Source organism: Gouania willdenowi, chromosome 7 (assembly GCF_900634775.1).
Source record: "Gouania willdenowi chromosome 7, fGouWil2.1, whole genome shotgun sequence".
NCBI lineage: Eukaryota > Metazoa > Chordata > Actinopteri > Blenniiformes > Gobiesocidae > Gouania > Gouania willdenowi.
The window spans coordinates 4,741,757-4,765,601 of NC_041050.1; the positions used below are offsets into that span (position 1 = coordinate 4,741,757).

A 23,845-nucleotide genomic window follows, 5' to 3' on the forward strand; every position below is an offset into this window, starting at 1 on the left:
GGTAATTGGAGCGTTTTACAGACATATTATGTGTGTGGGTCCGTTACATCCTCACAGGACGTCTGTCTTCTTCTGTGGTGGTATTTTCACAAAACATTAAATTCACTCTCGTGTTGAAAGAGCTTTGTTTTTTCTTTTTGGAGTGTAGATCTAACATTTGCTGTGCGTTTTCAGAGCCTAAAACAAGTGCAGGTTATTGGTGGTGAGGAGCCGTCTGCAGAGCTTCCTCTGGTTTTCTGCTGATACTGACGTTCTGAAAAGACACATACAGCACAAATACAGGCATCAATCAGCCTACTAAACATTCTCATGTTGGTTTAAAGGAGACATATCATGCTTTTAAATCCTTCCTTTTTACATATAAATCATACACTTGTGGTCTATATAAAGCGGAACTGCAATGCTAGAGCAACTCGTTTTGGTGTGGTCTCTTTAAATGCAAATGAGACACTTCATACCCCGCCCCTTCTCCAGGTTGCAGAGGTGACACTCGGTTCAACTCCACCCTGTTCGGCCATTTTTGTAGTTTGATAGAAGAGATACGATTGTCTAGCGGCAGAAACTTTTTATTCAGAGGTTATTTACAAAATGTCAACAACAGAAGACTTGTCCATCCAGCCTTACATGTTTGAGCCAGAGTCTGACCCAGCGGAGCGAGATGAAAATGAAGATGATGAACTTGCAGAACCCTAACAAGTGAGCTAACACAAGCACCGAGCTAACGCTAGCGCCAAGCTAACATCACGAAATGCATTTTAATACAGTCTTTTCAAAGACAAAAACGGCAAAATGAAATGACTAATGAAAACTTTAGACTTAAATTAAATCACGTAGGCCATATCATCAAGGATCTAAAACGAGCACACAGCGCTAACATATGAAGACGGTGCAACTGTTAATGCTAACAAAACAATGACAGGGACGTCTTATCATCACACTTTTTAGCGTTATTTACAGCTTACCGAAGTGCTCTGTTCATCGTCTCCAAAGATAGAAGGAATTGAACCCTCAATCAGACAAAGTCTTTAGGCAAATCCTTCTTTATACTGGTGGAGGTTGCTGAAGCAGTCATCCTTGAGTGCTGCGCGCACACAAAAATGACCTTACCCACAGATGTGGGTACATTTCTGTGAAAAATAAAACTCAACCAGGCACTTTGAAAAGGTTCTGATGCTGGGAGACGGTGTAATGAAGCGTGTGGGTTACTACATCCAACAACCAAACATTTTGATTTCTCCTCTCGTAACTTTGGCATCCTTGAGCTTGGACTACAAAATAAAAGCGAGAAATAAAAATGGCGGATTGCTCAAAGTGTTGGGCCTGGAGTCGATGTCCTAATTTGGCAGTTCCGCTGCAAATACTGTGATGTAATAGTTCAAAAAACATAACAGAGAATCGAAAAATCAAGACAGATTGAAAAATATGACCGAAACAGAATATAAAGATATCAACGGAGCACCTGAAGAGACTAATTTGAACTTTTCTGTATTTCTAAACACTAAACAAGTGGATTTAGCATGATATGTCCCCTTTAAATGCCATCCATCCACCCATCCATCCATCCGTTTAAATGATTTGACTTGATCACTTGACTCCAGATGACATTCATTCACTCCAATTTGTTCAAACTGCTCGCATTTGCTCGCTTTAAATCCACGACTCGGTTCTTCTTTTGTAACTCAGTTTAACGTGACGTGATCAATTTAATACCTTGATAGAGATTTACTTTGTTTCAAATATTTTCATCCGTTAAAAATCAAATTGACACAAAAACTTTTTCCCCTTCGTCCCAGTTTTTAATGCTGGATTTATTTGTTTCCTTCCCTATTTGTGACGTGCTCACAAACTACCCTCGGAACATAACAATCTGGCCCCTCCTTTGCAATAACGCTCATACACTAGATGATACATCTTTTCATATCACGATATCTTGTCACACGATATATCATTCCAGTTTCAATCATTATATCCATTCATTTTCTGACCTTTTTCGAAAAAAAAAGAAAAGTTTTTTCTTCCCATTCTGGCTTGGCCCCTCCCCTGTTGCCATAGCAAAAGAGGATTGGCCATTCAACATAATGGCCCTCACAATGATGCCTCCTTTGATGTTCTCCCCAATAGAAATATATGGAAAATCATGTAAAATTTTTTACCTTTAATTATATTCAGCATTCTCACTTACATTTCTGTTCCTGGAAAAGTTATATTTTTCATTTATGTTAATAAATACTTTATTTATTTATATTTATGAATATATGTAAATACAGTTAGTTTTAGTTTTTACTGTATCTTCTCTTTGGGGAAAGATTTTTTACATCATGTATTTTCTATTGAAGTATTTAATGTATTTTGAGTAAAGTTGGAATAGAAAAGCTGGGCTAGTGAAATCTTACCTGTGGTCGTTCTCTGTGTGTGTTCACAGCTTCCACGTTGAGGTAAAAAGACTCCACTTTACATCCTGCAGATGATCAGAGAGGTAGTGGACGGTCAGGGAAGGACCAGCTGAGGTTCTTTCAAGAAGTGTTCCACCTACCGTAGGCGATGGGTGTAAGTTTGAGCACCGTGTGAAGGGGGCATCTCAGGTGAGGCAGTTCGTCTGCAATGAGAGGAAAAAAGATGAGAGCGGTTTCAGAAGTGTGTCTGTGAGCTGGATGAGCCTGATGGTTTAGTACCTGCAGGTTTGTCCAGGAAGTAGGCCAACAAGCAGCGCATCACAGCCTGGTGACACACAACCAGGACGTTCTCCTGCCTCTCCAGCTCCATGATGACCGGCTCCAGACGATGGACCAGGTCCTCGTAGGACTGAAAAAGATGCAACATGACTGACTCCATAAGAGTGTTTACCTTTCACTGCTAAGCTGGAGCTCTAACAAGGAATGATTTATCTGCATTTAAATGATCAAACTACACCTTAAAAAACAGCTTAAACACAAGGTTTATTGGTGAGAATTTTGTGAATAACGATCCTTTACCTCTCCTTTGGGATAACGGTAGCGATACTTGTCCTGGTCTCTCAGTGCAAACTCCTCAGGAAAGTTCTCCTGAATCTCCTCGTAGGTCATTTCTTCACAAACACCCTGAGTCAGAGAATATTCGGCTTTATGAACTTGAAGAGGCAAACTATAAAGCTATCCAGGTTGAAATTTGTTCCCATCTTGGCCCTCCATGAGTGTGTACAGACGTTACCTTAATTTTAAATGGGGCACAAATACAAAAGCAGCAGGATTTTAAAAAGACGTCAATCCTAGAAATGGTCACCTGTACTAAAACACAATTCTTCTTACTTTACATTAAAACAGCACAAAATCCTGATTTAGTGTCGGCCACTCTTATTTCTAAATATGTTAGAGAATACTCACTGATATGAATACTGATGAAAGTAATTCATTTATTTTTACAAGTCATTACATTTTTTTCATATAAAAGTGAGGAAGTGACTTATACGGCAGAGCTACCTATCGGTTGATTTGTCACTTTGTGTGAACATGAAAGCATATCGACTTCTCACTTAGCTTGGAAACCAGTCAAAAGTGGTCAAAAGTTTGCATTACAGTTTCCCCAAATTCATTAAAAAAAATGAATAATACTTTTCTGCTGCTTTGATTTGACATATCACTGTTAGTTTCACATCACAGATGTTAGTTCTACCTCAGGTGTGTAGCATAACTTTTCAGTGAAATGGTTCCAAACTTTTAAGACTTTAGGTTGGTTCTTCTTCTGTTGCACAATTCTTACTGCAGTCAGCAGTTTATGTGTGGTACTGCACCAAAAATGAAGCAGAAAGAAGCCGCCAGCCTGATTTCATCATGAATTTACAACATTAAAGCTGCTATTCGAAGTTTCAGAGAGAACGTCTCGATGTCACGCCCTCAACAGCTCGACTTCCTCCCCTGCCTCTGCCAATCTACCAGAAGCTACGCCTCTACGTTTGTGTATGCACATCGCAAAACTACACGTTTATTGTTAAGAGTGCCATAACTTTTGATTAAAACAAGTTTATTACCTGTCCATGAGAAATGTCGCCAAATCCTGGTCAGTTCAGAATCCTTTTAAAAGCAGCTAGTCCCTCCCCCTTTGAACAGTAGCTCCGAGATAAATTCTGATACGATCACAAAGACGTTTATCCACAAGTTTTGTACCTGGACTTTTCTTTTCTTTTTTAGTCGAAGCTTTATACATCAGCAATCATGCAATGTTTAACTGGAGTTTTGGAGCGCTCCTCCATGACGTGTGATACCTGTCTGAGACGCGCGGCCTCGTTTCCGTGCACAGTTTACGCAGCATGCGCATTCACTTTGATTGACAGTCCTCGCTCCAGGAAGTCAAAGTCTATTGGCTGGGCACACTCGGCGATCATTTTCATTTGTATAGGGGTCTATAGGACGAAGGAGGGACTTATATACATTCATGTATATGAATGACCATCGGCAGTAGACCATAGTAAAAGACTAGTTAGATATTTTTCGCATTTCAAAAGAATCGTACATAAACATAGATTTCTCAGAAACTCTTTAAACTACGCGCCATCGACAGAACATTTTTGTAGTCAACATTATCAATTATGTTACTAATCATTTTTGCAATATTGTATATGTTACACACATTGTGGTCGGCGTGAATCTTGAGACAGTCTATATATTTAATTCTGTTTTTTCTTTTGTCCCCCCGGCAAGATTTGCAAACTCCGCCTATGGCTATTTGGCTATAAAAGGTGCCAATCAACATCAAACTGAGCCGATTAAAGCAGTATGCAAACTTATAGCCTGGAGCGACTTATCTACTTACAGCATCAATCTCGTTGAGAGCCTTCCACGGTTCGTTGGGAACTCCAGACCTTCTCCCTGTCTGGATGGTCCCTCTTCATGTGGCTTGTCCATACCTTTCAGATTGTTGATCTTCGGATCTTTGATGAACGTGGCCAAGGCCTTGGCATACTGAAACACAAAGTGACAAACTCATGTGATGGGGTTGTAAAGATCTCCACCTACCTGCAGTGCACAACCGTCCGCTCAACTGCAGTCCTCTAGAAGATAAGCCTGAATCTCCACCGATGCATCCCCAGCAGGTTGAGCTCACTCTCTCCGTGTCGGCTCAGGTAATGGATCTAGGTGTGAGGTGGATGTTCATCAGGTAGTAAACTATTCTGCTCTGGATGTGGGTCCTGGGACTCGGTTTCACCATGTATCTCTGCCTGCCCACGTCCAAAGATCTTATATAGGACAGGTTCCTGATGAGAAAAGAGGGATAACACATAAGAAGGAGAAACTTTTGATTATTTTAGCTTTGAATGAAAGATACGAACCTGTCCTTCTCATCATCAATAGGTATGTAGCTAGCTTTGTAACACTCGAATGCGTTTAATGAAGTCCTCCATTGCTTCATCAATGTCCTTATCGGCATAATCAGGACTCCCAAACTTAACTTGCTGCAAAGAGAAAGTTTTACATTTAGGTTTTGTACTCGGTATGTATTGAAAAAACAGAAAAGGTAAACGTGTGTTTGTGTGTGTGTTTGACCTTAATATTCTCAGAAATTATTTCTGGATCGTCACAAAATTGATTCAACAAAAACACCTGCAACAAAAAAGTGTACTTTAGCTTACGCTTCACTTGTTTTATTTTAGAAAGAGACATGGAATCATTTTTGCAGTTGCCAAATTAAATGCAAAAAAGAAATTACTCAAAAAAATGACAACATAAATACACAGAAAAGGCTCCAAAAACACAATATCATAACAAAATAACACATAGAAAATCGGATAAAATATACCAAATGAGAAAAAAAATACACCAAACGACAATAAAAATGTGCAGATGGGCTACAGAAACACACAAAACGACAAGAAAAATACACAATATGAATCTAAAAATACACACAAAACAACAACAAATGCGTGAAAAAATGAGAGGCAGATATGCAAATAAAAACAGAAACACACAAACAACCCTAAGTTTCTTTCCTGTATTAATGCTCAGGTTAGTTAAACTTAATGTTAAGTTTAGTTGTATTTTCTTAATGCAATAGTCAAATTTTGTGCGGGCCTCCAACACCTGTTTTAAAATGTTTTAAAAGCACAAAAAGTTACATGAAATTACTAAAAAAAAAAACAAACAAAATAACAGCAAAAAACACAAATAATTCTAAAAAGACATAAATTGTCTCCAAAAATACACAAATTGACACCAGACATACACAAAATACAAAAATGGCAAACTAAATATACAAAACAATAAAAAAATATATGCAGAGGACTACCCAAAAAACACACAATGTGAATTCAAAAACACCAAACAACAACAAATACACAAAAATGAGGAGGAAAATAGGCAAAATAAACACAAAAAAACCTTTGTTCTTTCACATACAGTATAAATTGACTCCAGACAATACAACAAAAAATCACAAAATGACAACAAGAGTATACAAACTGATGACAAAATACACAAAAAACCCATTGTCCTTTCCTGTATTAAGCCACTGATTGGTCAATATCCTAAATGTTGAATATGAACGTTGACAATGTGGCCCATGAATCAGATAATCACATTTTGTGTTTTTGTGATAGGAGGCGACCGTGGCTCAGGTGTAGAGGGTTGTCTTCTGATTGAGAGGTTGGGGTTCGATTCAAGTACCTGACTATGTGTCGAAGTGTCCTTGGGCCAAGACACTGCACCCTAAGTTGCTCCCATTGGTCGACTAGCGCCTTGCATGGCAGTCCTGTCCCACTGGTGTGTGGAATGTGAGAGTGATTGGGTGAATGAGCTGATATGTAAAGTGCTTTGAGACTGTTTCAGTGTGGTGATAAAGCGCTATATAAATTTATTCCATTTTTACCATTTTGTGGCCCTCGCTATGATAAAAGTTGTACATCTCTGTGTTCCACTCATGCCACTTGCCTTGTAGCCTTTTTCTTTTGCAAAGCTGTTGATGACTGCCCTCCTCTCCCTTGTCGTGTTGGTAGCATCAAAAACCTGAAACAGAAAGTTGGTAGATCATATGACAGCATCACCTGACCACGTGAAATATTTCAACAATGACCAGTGAACTTTTCAGTCATTAAATGTCTTGCCTAAAACCTTTACTACACAAACCCAGTCTACGTATGTGGGCTACATTTAGCACCTTGATTGATTGAAACATAAACATCATGTTTAAGTGATCAAAGACTCCTCCTACTCACTGCTACTTGTCCCTGATCCTTAGTGAAGTAGATGGCAACGTCCTTGAGAGCAGCTGATGCACAGGCCCTGATGGAGAAGATACAGAGACGGCTGTGAGCTCAACATGTGAGACTAAGGCTGTGTTTGAAATCGCACACTCCGTACTATGCACCACACACTAGGGGCGTGCAATGCATTGCTATAAATCTGACGATACAATATAATTCACGATTTGCACGTCACAATGCGATAGTAAACAATACGATATTTTTTTTTAACTTGCGAGAACAAGTAAATGGTAACTAAGTGTAATTTAAGTGCCAATATCAGAAACAAGTGGCATGTTTATCAAACTGAAATTAGATTTTTCAAAAAAGTTTAACAATTGCTTCTACAACAAATTCTGAATCTGTTAAGTTCTTAAATTCTTAAAAAAAAAAAACTAACCACATACATCTATAAAAGTGCCGAGTATGTTTTATGAAAATAAAGAGGAATCAACTTCAAGCAAAGATTCATAGACCCCTTAATGGCCCACATCACGAGTGACGTGGCTGGAGGCAAAAACAGGAAACGCCGCTGGCTAAAGCATAGATATATATACATACGAGATGACGCCAGCGTAGCTCAACGACGACCATCTTACCTCAGACAACTGATGTTCTAACATTCTGACGCGCTCTATGGTAGCTGTTGGAAGGTGAGTGATCAGCTTGAACAAAAATACCCTTAACTTGATGAAATATTGACGGATTTACAAACGGTTTGCCTTATTACAAACCTTATTATACGTAGGTGTGACATAGGATTCTTGTACATGTTGAAATTGAGGTTTGCCGTTTGAAAATTGGTTGAAAAATTCAGCAAGTTAGGGTTATTTAAATAGTTCATGCACCATTGACATCGATGTAATGAGCGAGGCCAGCTGTCTGAGGTAAGATGGCCACCACGTTGCTACGTTGCTCTCCATTGTCTAACAGCACGGGTTAGTCACCTAGTGTTTATATATATCAATGGTGGTTTGCCTCCAGGCTAAGCCCCGCCCAGTAAATGTGTCACAGTGTTTACAAACAATCAAAGGGTCTATTGAGGAGTGAGGTAGTTTAACAAGGTCTGATGTGCTTCACTCATTCACTGACACCAAGTGACCGGGTGTTTACGTGCTATGCAAAAAAAAAAAAAATATTAAAAAACCCATTTGGTTGATTAATTACGTGGTGAAATATTGCAAACTCAACGAGTATATACTGTCTACTATATACTATAAGTATGGATAGGAGGATTAGAATGATGAGCATTCCCACTGAAGTATACTTCCAACTTTCCCAAGATGCATTCTGAACCTTTAACGACAAAAACTTGAATCAATAAGAGACTAAATATCTCTGTTGATTCTCCACCTTTGAAAGTTCTGAAAACATTTTTAGTGAGAAAGTGACCAAGTAGAATATCAACATGTGCTCATTTGATCCATAAAACTCACGTAAACACATTTAATTTCGACATTTCAGAGATTTTCAGAGACCCTGTATTGTGCTACTGACAAAACTTTCTTTTAACCTCAAAACAAGAGCCCTGTTTAAAAAAGGGTTCAAAAAATTATGGAAGACAAGAAGAGATGCTTTTGTTTTGAAAAGAGGATGTTTGATTTTTAGCTTGAAGTCGGTCCCAGGACGATTTTACGTTCCGCTTGCAATGCATCCTGGGGCAGTTTAGTATGACTAGTGTGTCCACCAAGCATACTTAAAAAAGTTCCTCATACAGTATACATCCCGGTAGTTATCGCGTGAGTGCTGGGCAATATACAGAGAATCAAGATATATCGAGTTTTCTATTTTAGCGATATAGAAAATGACAATATTGCCTATATCGATATATATATACATTTATAGCTTATTTTGTATTAAAATACTCGTTTTAGGAGTTTTGCTACTTCTCCGAACACTTAGATGGATTGCTGAGTGTGTTCTAACCCAGACCTTCCCCTAAACAAGCCACACTACAGAACTCACTCACACATGCTGTCCCTTATAGGAGAAAAAGCTCAAAGTGGGACTTATTGTGCAGCTGTTTGTTCATAACTGTGTCTGCGTGACATTTTACATCAGCAAATTTACCCTAGAATTGTCTTTATAGTCAGATTGTATTTAAATTAATAATATGAGGATTTATAATCGTATATTGCCATTTTGAGAGAGAAAAAAAAAATCAAGATATGAGTTTTGGTCCATATCGTCCAGCCCTATCTCACATACTCAATCTCTCCATACTATCTAATGTAAACGCACTACATGCTCATTTTGATGTAGTATGAGTAGTACAATAGTATGACATTTCAAACACAACCTAATTCCATGTCTCATCCGGGTCCTACTTTACTTACTTGCGGATCATCATGGCTTCCTTGTTATTCGGGTTGAAGAACTCAAAGTTCTCGTAGATCTTTACAGCTTCTCTGCGATACTGACCCACGTTGAACACTGGTGGTTAGAAAATGTCAGCTATCAAAAAAACTTTAAGAAAAAAACAACATTTAGTCATGAAACATCCAGGTTGTTAATTGAAAACACAAACCCAACAGACAGAAGTCCTTCTCTATCAGAACCAGGAACATCATCAGCTGTCTATCTGACCAGCCTTTGTGCATCACTGAGTATCACTGCTGCCCTCATTCATTCATCACAATGTGACACACTGGCTTAAATCCTTCATTTGTTGTCTAGGGTTCCCTCACAAACAGGATGAGAGGAGAACCAACCTTTAGTGGGAACACCGATCCAGTTCAGGTAGCGGGTCAGCTTCTTAGAGATGTACGTCTTCCCTCGAGCAGGAAGTCCCACCATCACGATCATCGTAGGGGAGTTACAGAACTGTGGTACTGGGGCTGAGGAGGACCACCACCACACACACACACACACACAACACACACCACACCACACACACACACCAGGATAAAGTCGTGACCCCTTTATTCTCTGTATTTTTATACTGGAGTTAATTTGAATTAGAGTTATATTTGAGAAATAATGAAAGATTGAGATTGTATGTGGTAAACAATAATTAAATAATAATTATTAACAATAGTACTTTTAATCAGTATCTTTTTTTTTTTTTTTTAACAATTACTAGACATTTCAGGTGACCCCATTTTAATTCCTGGTGACCCCAAGGATGAATAACACTGGGCTAAAGTGTGTTTAGGTTCAATGGTCTATGTTTGGTAGTGATGACATAGACTTCCAGCTGCTTCCAGATGTGCACTGCAAAAAAGGTGGTTTGAGAATAGCAGAGAAGAAGAAGTCTGTCATCAGAGATTAATGGAGGGTCAGTGTGTGTTTTCGTTGTTCATTTTCACTGATTGTTCAGAAAAAGAAATTGAAAAAAGGATTTCATATCCCTAGAATTTATTAAATCAAAACTTGCCAAAGACTTCTATTCCAAATTCTATTCGAAAATGATTAAGTAGACTGCTTAAATGTATTGTTGTTGGTGTTTAATTAAAAAAATGTTTTTATTTTAACGTGTTTTTTTTTATGCTATATAATGTCTGTTCATGCTAAACATTGCAAGATGTATTTGCCTGACTGGTTTGTATATATGTTTGCAATAAAGAAGAAAAGAAGAAGAAGAAGAAGAAGAAGAAGAAGAAGAAGAAGAAGAAGAAGAAGAGGAAGAAGAAAATCTGATTTTCATTTAAAAAAATTTCCAAAAACAAAAACTTTTTTTTAGAAGTCCTTTATGATATATAGTGCGACCGGAAGCTGCCATTTTCAAAGTAAGAGCACGTATGCATTTTTTTCTTCTTCTTTTTTTGTGTCTTACACTCATCATTGAGGGCTTTTAAATATTGCCCGTTGATATTTGTAATTTACGCCATCAAAGCTTTTAACATCTCTTCCTGGTGTTAACACAAATGATATTTTAATTTATCACATAATGTCTGTGTAATATATACATATATATATGGAAAAGTATTGTTCCAAAAATAATTGGAAATGCATTAATGAGGTGCCACAGAAGGAATTTAAAGTCAGTTTTAGATTTATACCCTAGTAAACAGATGATGTTTCTGTTGTAACATCAATTATCTTATCAAAAGCTCAATTATATCATAAGATAAATATCTGACTTTCCAAATATTTATCAGCTACAATGTGTGTAGATGCTCTGAACTGAAGCTACACGTGTTGCAGCTAAACAGAAGCTTTAACTAACTTTACCACCAGGGGGCAGCAAAACTCTTTACATAAATGTGTGACGAATAAATGTAACATGCTGGAAATGTTCTCCAAAGCAAAATGTATATCGTTCGGATGTTTTATATGCAATGAGTCAGGTATTCACAAACTGGAAACAATAAAAAATATTTAAATAAATTAACTAATAAATAAATAATAGATAAATAATCAAAATAGTTCTAATGAATTTATATAATTATGTCAGACCTTCAAATTAAACACACAAATGTCAAATTAGACAGTGACTCAATCAATACATAAAGGACTGCAAAACAATTACACAACAACTGAAAAAAATACACAAATTATCACACCAAAAACACACATAAGCAAAATACAACACGAATACACCAAAATGGTACCAAAAACACACAAAATATTAATACATATGTCGAAATGATGAAAACACACACAAAATAACTCAAAAACACACAATAGGACTTTACAAACACACAATGACAGAAAAATACACACAATGACTCCCAAAATGATAACAAAACACACAAAATGATTCTAAAAAATACACAAAATAACTCCAAAACGCACAATAGGACTTAAAAAACACACAAAATGACTCTGAAAACACACAAGAGGACTTTAAAAACATGCACAAAGACTCCCAAAAACACACTAAAATAGTAACACAAAAAAACACTACATTATTAAAAGCACACAAAATGACACAAAAAGACACAAGAGGACTTTAAAAACACAAACATTGACAGAAAAAATACACACAAAGACTCCCAAAACACACAAAATCATAACAAAATACACAAAATGATTCTAAAAACACACAAAATGACTGTATACATTAATACATAAAATGACAGATATATACACATACAACTCCCAGAAAATTAATGAATAAAAAATAGACGAAGAACAACAAAAACACAATTGACTCAAAAAAGGAATTATTCTAAATGCTGACATGAATATTGATAATGTGGCCCTCAGGTCTGCAATATAATACGTAATAAAGAATGTCAAATGTGATTATGACGTTTTGTCATTTTCTATCATTTGATTGGATGTGAGAAATCACATGCTTGTTTTATTAAGGAGGAGCACATTGTTAATGAAAGTGAAAGTGGAAGCACAATAACAGTATCAGAGCTTTGGTGTTGCACGTGTGTTGTGTTGAGTGTAAAGTGGACAGACCCACTGTCTGATCAGATTCAGCAGCTTTAGCGTGAAACATTTTCCGTGTTCATTATGTGTCCATGCAGTCCTCCTCTTACCTGCACTGTCACACCTGCGTAGCCTCACACGTTCCTTCTGTGGAAACTCCATTATTCTGTGCTAGCACACCGCAGCAGGCCTCCCTCACAGCCCTTAAACTGGATTATGAGGCAACACAAGCAGCTACAGCTACTCGTATTTAAGTTACTGAACCCCATGTGATTTATCCCATCCAGCCACAGCCGCTCTGAACTCACACACATGGACATATGATAGCAGCCCAGAGCGCTTGTCCTTTAATGTTTGCCAGGGCCAGAGTTCACATTAGCACACGTGGTGGAGGAGGTGGAGGAACACTGAGCAGAAGACCAAAGGCCCTAACCAGGTCATTCAACACTTACACCAATTGATGAGACAATGTCTTTGTCCACAACTCAGTGATGTCCTCCACTACTACTATTATTACTGATCAGCCGCAAATCGCGATAACTGTTACAAAGATCGATGCAGATTTCGCAGCACGGGATTAGCGCTACATGTGAAAAGTCGGTTTTCAGAAAGTTAATTCAGTGAATTCTGTCTGGTTTCTGTAATCAAGTCAAATAAAGGTGCTTCCATTTCTTTGTTAGATTAGCTTTAAATTCCCTCATGCAATGCTATAAATCATAGGGTGTCCAAGCTCTGTCATGGAGAGTTGCAGTTCTGCAGGACCTTGGAAAAAAAATGTTGGGAAGTGTATTTCTTTTCATGCTTTAAGAAAAGGGGGCGATATTATGCTATTTTTCACCTTCTCCATTTGTTCTAAGAACCCCAACAACATATTTTTTGAGGTTTATTTTCCCAAACTCGCCTGTTTTCCAGAGTTTTAACCTCTGAAAAGTGACTTTCTGAGCAGTTCCAAAAACGGGCTGTTTTGGAGCCTACTTATGCATATTCATGAGTGGGCGTGTCTATAGACACAAACTCCCACACCTGTTGTTATTGTTTTCAGCCAAAAACTTGCACATTGCAGTAAAACACAAGGCTATTAAGCAGCTATAGTTACTGTGAGTCAGACAAACACTGTTTTCATTGCGTGTATACGGCAGCAGCAGAGTCAGTCAGCTGCTGCTGTGGCTGCTCTGCTGCTTCAAACACTGACTCACCGGAGATGCTAAATCCCTGTCTTCTCCTCCTCTCCTCTCCTAACCACAGGAATAATCAATTTACGGTGATAATCATTTGTCTGTCCAACAGCTTCGTCGCATTGGGTCACAAACACGTCGGATCAAGTCAAAGGCGATACAAGGCGATATAACGGGTACTAAAAATGGAACATTTTTTGTGATTAACTGTAATATGAACTACTTACTACTTGATAAAAGTGGTAATTCCTTAATGCACATCATTAATAACATGAAATAAAGGGATATGAGGAACCAGTTTTAATGAATGTTGTCAAATGTTGGTTAACCGTGAGAAAGATATACAAAAACAGTTTCAGTCTACAAATCTTACAAAGTCAGCACGGCCACACATTAAAGCAATATAAACAGTTTTCACAATATCACATTAAATAATATGTACAGCAAAACACACGATACAAAAAATGAGTGCAACATCATGCGAGGCGTGGCCAGAATCTTCTGCAAAGAGCAGATCTAGTCTTGATCTGTAGTTGGTAAAATCCATCAATCAATAACCAAAAACCCCGCCCTCCGAGGCGCAGTATGGGAGATTTGATGCTAAAACAGTCCACAACACGCCACTGAATGCCATAAAAACCAAACTGTACAGTTTTTAAAAGTTCAAGAACAATCCTGTTAAAACAATTCCTAAAATCAACGTAGATTTGAGTGACTTTCTAAAGTATTGCAGATGTGAAATAGCTCTAGGCTAACTCAGAATGTATCAGATGGAAACATTTATAGTTAATGTTGTCCCTCAACAAATCTCTCTATAAAAGCAAGGAACGTCTGTGTGTGTACGTGCGTATGTGTTGAGCGCATATCTCCCCGCAGTGTCTGTTTGATCTGAAACTTTAAAGTGAACGGACACGTGTTTTATTTATTTAATGCACATTTCTCCGCAAATACAGCATTATAAACGCTGATATTTTCACCACGTGTTTATAACCTAATGCGAACCTTGGATGTACATGCCGCACGCACACAAAGCTGATTAGAGAGAGAGTTTGCGACAACGGAAAGTTTGAAATAGACTCAAACAGTTCCCGGAAGTTATTGGCGGGCAATGGCAGCGCCCGTGCTCAAAGCGAACAGCGAAACATGTACATTTCTCCACGAACATGGCATTATAAACGCTGATATTTTCATCACCACGTGTTTACAACCTAATGAGCCCTTGGATGTACATGACATGTTAGTGTGTAATTAATTTTCCCACTGGTTTTTTGAGTTTTTCTTTGCCGAAAGAGGGTCTAAAGACAGGGGATGACATTCATTATCCATTTGCTTACGTCCAGAAAACATTGGTGCAAACTTTATTTATCCATGTATCATGTGCATGTCCCATAGAATTAATCCAGGGAAATCGCACTCGATATTTTACTTTGCATCTGCAAATAAACCCCTTTATAACACTACAGAGTACAGAGTATGTACACTTGTTTGTACATCCAACCTTCAAACATATACTCATTTGGCCATAATTGACCACTCTACTTAAGCTCCTCCCACTATATGAATACATACTTCTGACAGGCGCTGTACTAATATAAATAAACTACAGAGAGCTTCATGGGACTGGTTAATACTTTCCTTAATGTTCTCAATAACTGAACCGTTATGTTATGTTATGTTATGTTATGTTATGTTATGTTATGTTATGTTATGTTATGTTATGTTATGTTATGTTATGTTATGTTATGTTATGTTATGTTATGTTATGTTACACTTGATGATTTCAAAGGTTTTAAATGAGGAAATGTTGTATTTAATAAACTAAATCAGTGCACATCTTTTTACCAAGTCCTTTACCTTTAACTCAAGTAGGAGTGGTCACATTTAAAGATATAAAAAGCCCACAAATGTCATGAAAAATAATTAGAGTCAGAGTTAAAAGCCTTGTTATGAATTAACTGGTCATCGCAGAGATTCTACAGCTTCTTCTTTGTGCTGGAACTTCCGATCTTTATCCTTTTTTTAAAAACATCTTCTAATTCTTATAAGTTGTAGATTAGCTTGTTTTTACGTCATTTTTTCTTTCTTTTTTTTTAAACGTCCACTTATTTCACTGAGTGTTTTTTAAGGTAATGTTAAAGATGGAGTCTACAATCCTGTTCAGAAACACTTTTTGTTATTTCTGGGTGAAATGTTCCTTCCATCCTGATTGTAGTCATTATGAATTCAGAAAAGTAAGTGAGTATTGTTTAAGTCGGAATATCGTCCACATAACTGTAGCAGATCCTTTCATTTCAGGAAAGTTGTAAGACTCATTGACTGGTTGTCCATTACATCCCACAGTGGCACATTTGCTCAATTTCATTCAGATCTTTGGATTTTTTTTTTGTAGTGGTAGACTTTCCACTGTAAAGTCACCTCATCATGGGTAATTTTTTTTTTTCATGTGTATGTTTTGTCATAGTTTTGTAATAGTTTGGCCAATAGAACCAAATTAAAGTTACAGATCTAAGGTTTTTCAACAGAAGTCGGCTTTCCTTCTTCTTATGAAGAGGCCACCTTCATTCATCGCTCTCAACCATTTCAAATTAAATGCTTACACGATGCTCCAAATGTTGCAGTGAGATATTATGAGACGTGGCTGGTGTCTGGAATTGGTCACTTCTGGTCAAGGTCTCCTGGGTCCATGTGAGCCCAGGTTCTATCACTGATGATGCGTCCCAGAATGAGCTGCCCAAGATGTAGTTGCTAACCACGCCTTAGCACCTGTTAGTGGTCATAATGTGTATATGGCTATATGCAGTCCTGTGGAAAACTAAAAAAAGTCTCTTTTGAGGGAAGGCTAACACTTCCCATATTTTACCAAAGACTATTGTACAATGAAATGTTCCAGTTTTTCTTCTGCTGATCGTCCTGATGAGACTGAAGGTCCAGTATCTACTCCTATCTCTGTGCTGAAGGTGAGGGTTCAGGGCCTGAGTCCCCTCAGAGCCGGGTTGGTGTAGGGTGCGTAGGGGCAGTTATTGTGACATACACATGATTGGATCATCATGACGGGTCGCCGCAGTAGCCTGCCAGTGGCACACTGAAAGGTCACCTCGACGGTGGAGGTTTGATACGGCGTGCAGCACCGTGAGTCCGTGCACTGTCCGCAGTAGAGGAGTCTGTAGGTGCCAGTGCTGTAGCAGCCGTGGTGAACCAGACGGATCGGACCAGGAGGTGAGTAGCTGGCTTTGCAGCGTCCATGGTGTCTCCACTGAGTGAGCAGAAAGGACACATCGATCAGGTTGTTGGATCAATCGGTAACATTCTATTTATAAAGCACTTTAGGGTGGACTGAGACACCCTCCAAAAGTGAACTGCAATTCTGTAAGAATGGCAACAGGAACCATTTTTCTGTTGAATCACCAAATAAAGAGCAATTTAGAGCATTTAGCGCAGTCAGAGCCATAGTGATAGATCACCAGTGATGTCTCTAACCTTAGAACACTATCCATTAGATTAATGTTTGGCTTAAGTAATGAAACTAAATTGCTGGAATTAAGTTGAGTAAAGGTTCAGGTTATTTGAAGGTTGTGTTTGCAGAAATTTTAACCTTGCAGAACTTCCCTGAAATTCAACTTGATCTCATATTTGAACATAAACTGCTTTCACTTTGCTTTTGGAGACAGGGGCATTTGCAGATTGTACAAAGGCTCGTGGGGACATGTTGTCTCACAGCTCACCTCAGGGTTTCTGTAGAACATCTGGACGTCCTGGCATGGCCGAACTTTACAAAGTCGAGTTTCCATTTGCAGCTTACAGGCTGGATTCTGGTTGGAAACCCTCGTGGAGAGCCCGTCACCGCAGCTTTGGGAACAGGCGCTCCACTTGGTACTCTGCTCAGTGCAGGTGGGCGTCACTGGGAGCGCTTTCTTAAGCGGGGGGTTTCTAGACCGAGCTGACCACCGTATATCTGGCCTCGTAGCTGAAAGAAGAAAACCAGACAAAGCAGTTATGATTAACGATACAGCATAATCATTAGATATACGAGTACTTTGGATTTCCTCAGTTTTGTGGTCAATATAGTTTGCCTTCATATGCATCTAAATTTAATGCTGATGTGTATTTTGCCTTTTTCTATAATCAGATTCGAGCATCAGGTTTACCAAACCCTTATTTATTCTTAAAAGGACATTCAGGGTACTCTCATTTAGTTCAGCAGAAGCTTTAGGAAGTAAAAAAAAATCAGATTAACATGTTGTGTAAGGGTTTGTGATGTATGGATGTATTGGTAATCTGCGAAGAGCGTCTTGGAGATGTTTAAAAGCCAGTGTTTTCAAAACAGGACCAACCAACGTTTGAACAGTGACACATGGATTAGTATTGTGACTATGACCAAGAGGGGGCAGAAACAATCAATGAATCGTAATTTAAATAGAATTATTTATTTATTTGCATGGAATTTTAATGGAATGTTAATGTATATTTTAAAAAAATTTGAGCTGCTGACTTGGTTTATTATATACATAAAACTGTTGTGGGATGTGTTTAGCTCGAAAAGACAGTGGATGGTGCCCGTTCACATCTATGAGCTTTTATTTTGGTACTTCCTTTGAATTTGCATATGAGCTAAATATTTAGCTTCACCCATGACATTTAGATTTAACATTTAACATTTAAATTTAACATTTAAATTGAGATTTAGAGTAAACATTTAGATTTAACATTTAGATTGAGATTTAGAGTAAACATTTAGATTTAACATTTAGATTGAGATTTAGAGTAAACATTTAGATTTAACATTTAGATTGAGATTTAGAGTAAACATTTAGATTTAACATTTAGATTGAGATTTAGAGTAAACATTTAGATTTAACATTTAGATTTAGATTTAACATTTAGATTTAGTTTTAACATTTAGCATTTAGATTCAGATTTAACATTTATATTTAAATGTGACATTTAGATTTAACATTTAGATTTATATTTACTATTTGGATTTAGAATTTACATTTCTATTTAAATGTGGCATTTAGATTTAGATTCAACATTTTGCATTAGATTTAATATTTGACATTTGGATTTAGATTAAACATTGACATTATATTTTTACGAGAACAAAAAATCTCAAATTTCACAAATATTGCTGTATATCTGGTCAAAAGTAACATAAATCAATTTAAACATAATTTGTTGCTAAATGTTACAAAATGTTGCTGTTTATTTTAGCATTAAGGGTAAATTTAACTAAAAGCCTGATAAATTTGATCTAATTTCCAAATTATTACCTCAACTTTATTGAGTAAATTCTACAGCTTGTTTTCTTTTTTACAGTATAAAGGCAGCAATGAGTTATTGTTGGATTTCTTGATGAGTGAACAGCTGCTACATGTGATTTAAAAACTTGTTTCTGAGTTGAAGTGGCAAAAATAGAGGCGTTGAAGCCTCCACCCAAAGCTGCAGAAGTCATAGATCAGCTGACTTCCAGACATGATGAAGCTTGATTTATTTAAGAACAAAACGTTCCGTTTTCCTTTTTGGATAATTAAGTTTGACTCAGACAGCGTTTGTAATCCCAGCTTCATTTCCCACACACACTGGCACGCACACTTAATGGGATAATGTAATCTTCACATGTTTAATTATCACACAGATGTGGATGCTGTTATGAAACATAAAACAGGCTTATTTTTGGACTTTGGGATTTTCATCTTAGCCAGACACAATTTGGATTAATACCCAGTAAAAAAAAGCCTCCAGACGTGACCACTGGTGACACACCTTATAAAAATGAATAGGGGGGAATTTCTCCTGCACATGGACTCGTCAGCAGTGAGCAACTGGAGCTGAGAAATCCATTCATACTTTAACTGTGGATACAAGAATCAGACACTGGAAAATATGCAGTAAATTGTCCAGCTCTGATGTTAGGGTGGATTTTTGAGCCACAGTTTAACATCGTAGCATGTTTTCATAGTTGGGTGCAGTTTATTAGAGACAGGAGACAGTCTATCATGGTGGGAAATCTGAGTACTAAGTCTAACAGTATAAGATTAAAGAATAGGAAGTCAACCTTTCCTTTTCTTTCTAAAAACATAAATCCTCACACGTTACCTGTGATGGCGTCTTGAATGACCGTGTTGTCCAGGTTCTCACACACCCACTCCTTGCAGCACTTCCCAGGCAGGCGGACGTGTTGTGGGTTGGGACAGTCTGGAGTGGGAAGACGGACGTCCATGGGACAGGTGGGCACACAGTACACGCCTCCACCTTTGCAACGACAATGGGTGTCACAGGAGGGCTGGAACGATTGGCCTTCATGATAGGTGTTACCATTGACCTGACACCCCACATCCTCCTGACCTGTAGGCATTGCAAGAGAAGGGGTTCCAGATCGGCATCAAACCAGTGTTTATCTTGGTTTTTAAAATGTGTGCAAATCTCTTCTTTGCCAGATATTGGCAGTTATCTGGATCAGTGATCCTGATCATGGTACCATGATCATTGACACTTCAAAGGCTTGAAGAAATGTATATCTTCATTAATAACCATACAGTACAATACAGTATAGACACCCCCATTTTTTTTTTTGAACAATTGTAATGAAAAGCGCAATCCAGATGGAACTCAGTGGGGTAATTACGAACGAAAGTGTCTATTTGTACGGACAACCCCTGGTGCTATTGATATGTTTACCGAACTACACGTACGTAGTGTCTTATGGTTAGGGTTAGGTTATAACCCAATATCACAACAAGTTTTAGGGTTAGGGTTAGGTTTAAATTTATTTTTAGTCTAAGTCACGTGACCTAAACTGGCCAATAAGGGGCACTGAGTACGAATAGAAAGTCGGTATATTGATACGGCAACCATACGGATAGCCACTGCCATTATGAAGTGAGATATAAATTCCTAAATTTATAGTTTTTTATTTTTCAAATTGATCCAGAATCAGTATATTATTCCAGATCCAAAATGTAATGGAATCCCTATTACGTAATGGTCTACATTTGGTTAAACTTTAATCAAAATGCTTTAAGGACCTTTGACATAATCCTGCTAAAAGACGTGAAAATATTACCTCTTTGGTGGAGGTAATAAAAACAAGAAAGTGTCTATTTGTACGGATGTCGTACGGACAACCCCCGGTGCTATTGGTATGGTTACCGAAGTACAAGTATGTAGCGTCTTAGGGTTAGGTTTAGTCTTAGTCATACGACCTAAACTGGTCAATGACTGACGTATCACGTGACCTAAACTGGCCAAATAGGGGTGCTGCATACAGATAGAATGTTGGTATATTGATATGGCAACCATACAGATAGCCACTGCCTAAAAACAAACAATAGCAATCTGTAGTAGATCAGTTGGATTTTTTTGAAAATAGATTGTTTTTATAAAATTACAGTATTTTATAAGACTGGAATGTTCTTTCAAGAAATGCTACTTGATTGAAATTTAAAGTGATAAAAGCTTGGTCAATATTGTGGAGTTTAAATTAATTGGTGAATATGAAGGGACTGAAATATCTACAACTGATATATTTGGTTATTTACACAATGATAAAATACTCACCGACACACTCCCCGGGTTCTCCAGGGAAGCTGGCGCTGTAGTCACACTGCAGCCCCTTCAGGCTGTCGCAAGGTAACATATCAGTGCAGGCATCCCCTCGCTGCCGGGCACAGACCTTGCAACACTGACAGACGTCCAGCACCAGTGGCACTCCTGGGGGACACCGTGGGGAAGGTTGGAGGCAGCGGCAGGGTTTGTCACACAGCTGGCACAACATCTGGAGGGAAGACACATGAGATTTTCTCTGTTGATGACTATGGGATTGATGCTCATGGGTGATGTAAAGTTTTCAAAGAGTGAAGCATCCGATCACGAGGAGAACATGCAAAGCCCACACTAAAGCCTCAGGTGCATCAAACACCATCTCACTTTGAGGCAGAAATACAGACAAATTCAGTGTACAACTTAAGTACCCATCACAGTCAAAAGACTAACATGTCAGATTGGGTATTGCACACGTGGGCAACTGGTGGCCCAGGACCCACATACGGCCCTCGGTCAAATTTTGTGTGACCCCCTAAAGTAAAACGCGCAAAAATGACTCCAAAAACACAGAAAAAAAACAAGATACACACATCAATAGCAAATATACACAAAATGACTCAAAAAAAACATTTACAGACAAATGCACAAAATAACTCTAAAAATACACAAAAAGACACAAAAGGACACTAACAAAAAACAAAAAAATTACATTACAAAGAAACAAAATTATTCCAAAAACACTCAAAGTGACAACATATACAAAAAAGAGCAAATTTACACAAAATTACACAAAAAACATGAACATTTACACAAAAACAAACAAAAGACAACTAAAATACACAAAAGACAAAAATACATAAAAAGACAAATATACACAAACTTTCTCCAAACAACAGCAAAAAATCAAAGGAAAATATGGAAAACACAACAAATGATGACAACAGAAATAAACAAAATGACTGTTCAGAGAGAACATGCAAACTCCATGTATAGAGGCGGAGCTTGATCTTGCCATTTTTGAGGTGACAGTAAAAAGTATAACAGAAAAACACAAAATGATTCCAAAAACACAAAAAATAACATAATACACAAAAAAAGAGCCAATGTATACAAAATGACTCCCCAAAATGTACAAAAAAATACAGAAAAACAACAAAAATACACAAAGCGGCAACAAAAAATGACAACAGAAATAAACGAAATCACTGTTCGTAGAGAACATGCAAACTCCATGCATAGAGGCGGGGCTTGAAGTATAACATACTCATAAGAATTAAAATGATGCATTTAAATGATAGGGAATGTAATTTGTGAGATCAATTAATGAAGTATGTGATATAAGGTGAGAGATGCTGCTGCTTAACTCAGTTTATCAACAAAAGCCAAAAACAAAAAAAAAACACAAGGTTGCATTAAATAAACAAATCAATTAAAGACATGAATGCTGTGTGTGTGTGTGTGTGTGTGTGTGTGTGTGTGTGTGTGTGATGCATCCTCACCTGTGTGGCCACACTGAGCAGCACAACCAGGCCGATCACACACTCCCACAGCAGACGCTCCATGATGCTGATGCAGCTCCGTCTGTGTGATGGTGCTGCTGTTTGCTCAAGGCTCACATTTATAAAGTCAGAGCTCTGATGTCACAGGCTGACTCCCGTGTAAACAGTCGGCGGAACAGCATTAGAAATGTTTCACATTCCTGCTGCTGCCCATTTCCACTCTGAGACACACACACACACACACACACACACACACACACACACACACACACACACACACACACACACACACACACACACACACCTCCACCCCAGTGTTCCTCCTCATCTTCCACTGCTCTCTCTCTTTCCAGTCTGTGGCTGTCCCAGTTTGCATAGCTTAACTTGAATTACATGAGCCGTGTTGTCTGTAAGTCTAATGACTTCCAGGGCTTCGTGGTGACAGCTCATATTTTAGTAGAAAAAGTTTTCACAAACTGCTGCTACTGGTGTAAAACATGTTAAGGTTTCATTTATTCAGGCAACTGCCAGTTATTTACATATATGCATATGTTTATTTATTACGCGAAAGTCAAGGAAAACATCAAAGTGACCAGCAGACGCCTCTAAAGAAGACTGGCAGTTGATAGTCGAAACATGCAAGATCAAAGTCAATTTCCTGAAAATCAGCTGTCTGAATAAATGAAACCTCAACATATTATAGAAAAAAAGACAAAAAAGACTTGTTGGAATTATTACGTGAAAGTCAAGGAAACATCTAAGCAACCAGCAGACACCTCTGAGAAAGACTGGTCAGTTGATAGTCGAAACATGCCAGGAGATCAAAGTCAATTTCCTGAAAAACAGTTGTCTGAATAAATAAAACCTCAACATAGTATTGAAAAAGAAAATAAAAAAAACTTGCTGGGATTATTACGCTGAAGTCAAGAAAACTTGAAAGCAATCAGCAGATGCCTCTGAAGAAGACTGGCAATCAAAATATGTCAGGAGATCAAAATAAATTTCATGAAAAAACAGTTGTCTGAATGAAACCTTAACATATTATTAAAAAAAGACAAAAAGAACTTGCCGGAATTGTAACGCAGAAGTCAAGGAAACAT

The 23,845-nt window shown here is 37.8% G+C and overlaps 2 protein-coding genes across 2 annotated transcripts; both read right to left on the minus strand.

Moving 5' to 3' along the window:
- Positions 1-140: 140 nt before the first annotated feature.
- Positions 141-12,849, minus strand: LOC114466858 (6-phosphofructo-2-kinase/fructose-2,6-bisphosphatase 1). The gene is given in 19 exon segments (XM_074783810.1): positions 141-253; positions 2,394-2,458; positions 2,534-2,596; positions 2,673-2,802; positions 2,973-3,077; positions 4,786-4,854; positions 4,856-4,882; positions 4,884-4,932; positions 5,012-5,052; positions 5,054-5,100; positions 5,103-5,227; positions 5,303-5,349; positions 5,351-5,425; positions 5,517-5,573; positions 6,897-6,971; positions 7,181-7,247; positions 9,544-9,640; positions 9,919-10,044; positions 12,643-12,849. Coding segments are annotated over 19 exon segments (1,377 nt in total). The 5' UTR covers positions 12,695-12,849; the 3' UTR covers positions 141-193.
- A 2,563-nt stretch (positions 12,850-15,412) lies between these two features.
- On the minus strand, positions 15,413-22,897 carry ccn5 (cellular communication network factor 5). The gene is made up of 5 exons (XM_028454137.1): positions 22,746-22,897; positions 21,262-21,478; positions 19,801-20,049; positions 17,430-17,671; positions 15,413-16,960 (listed from the first exon to the last, which is right to left on the minus strand). Exons 1-5 carry the CDS (start codon positions 22,806-22,808, stop codon positions 16,673-16,675), a joined length of 1,059 nt encoding a protein of 352 aa, XP_028309938.1. The 5' UTR covers positions 22,809-22,897; the 3' UTR covers positions 15,413-16,672.
- Positions 22,898-23,845: the final 948 nt, after the last annotated feature.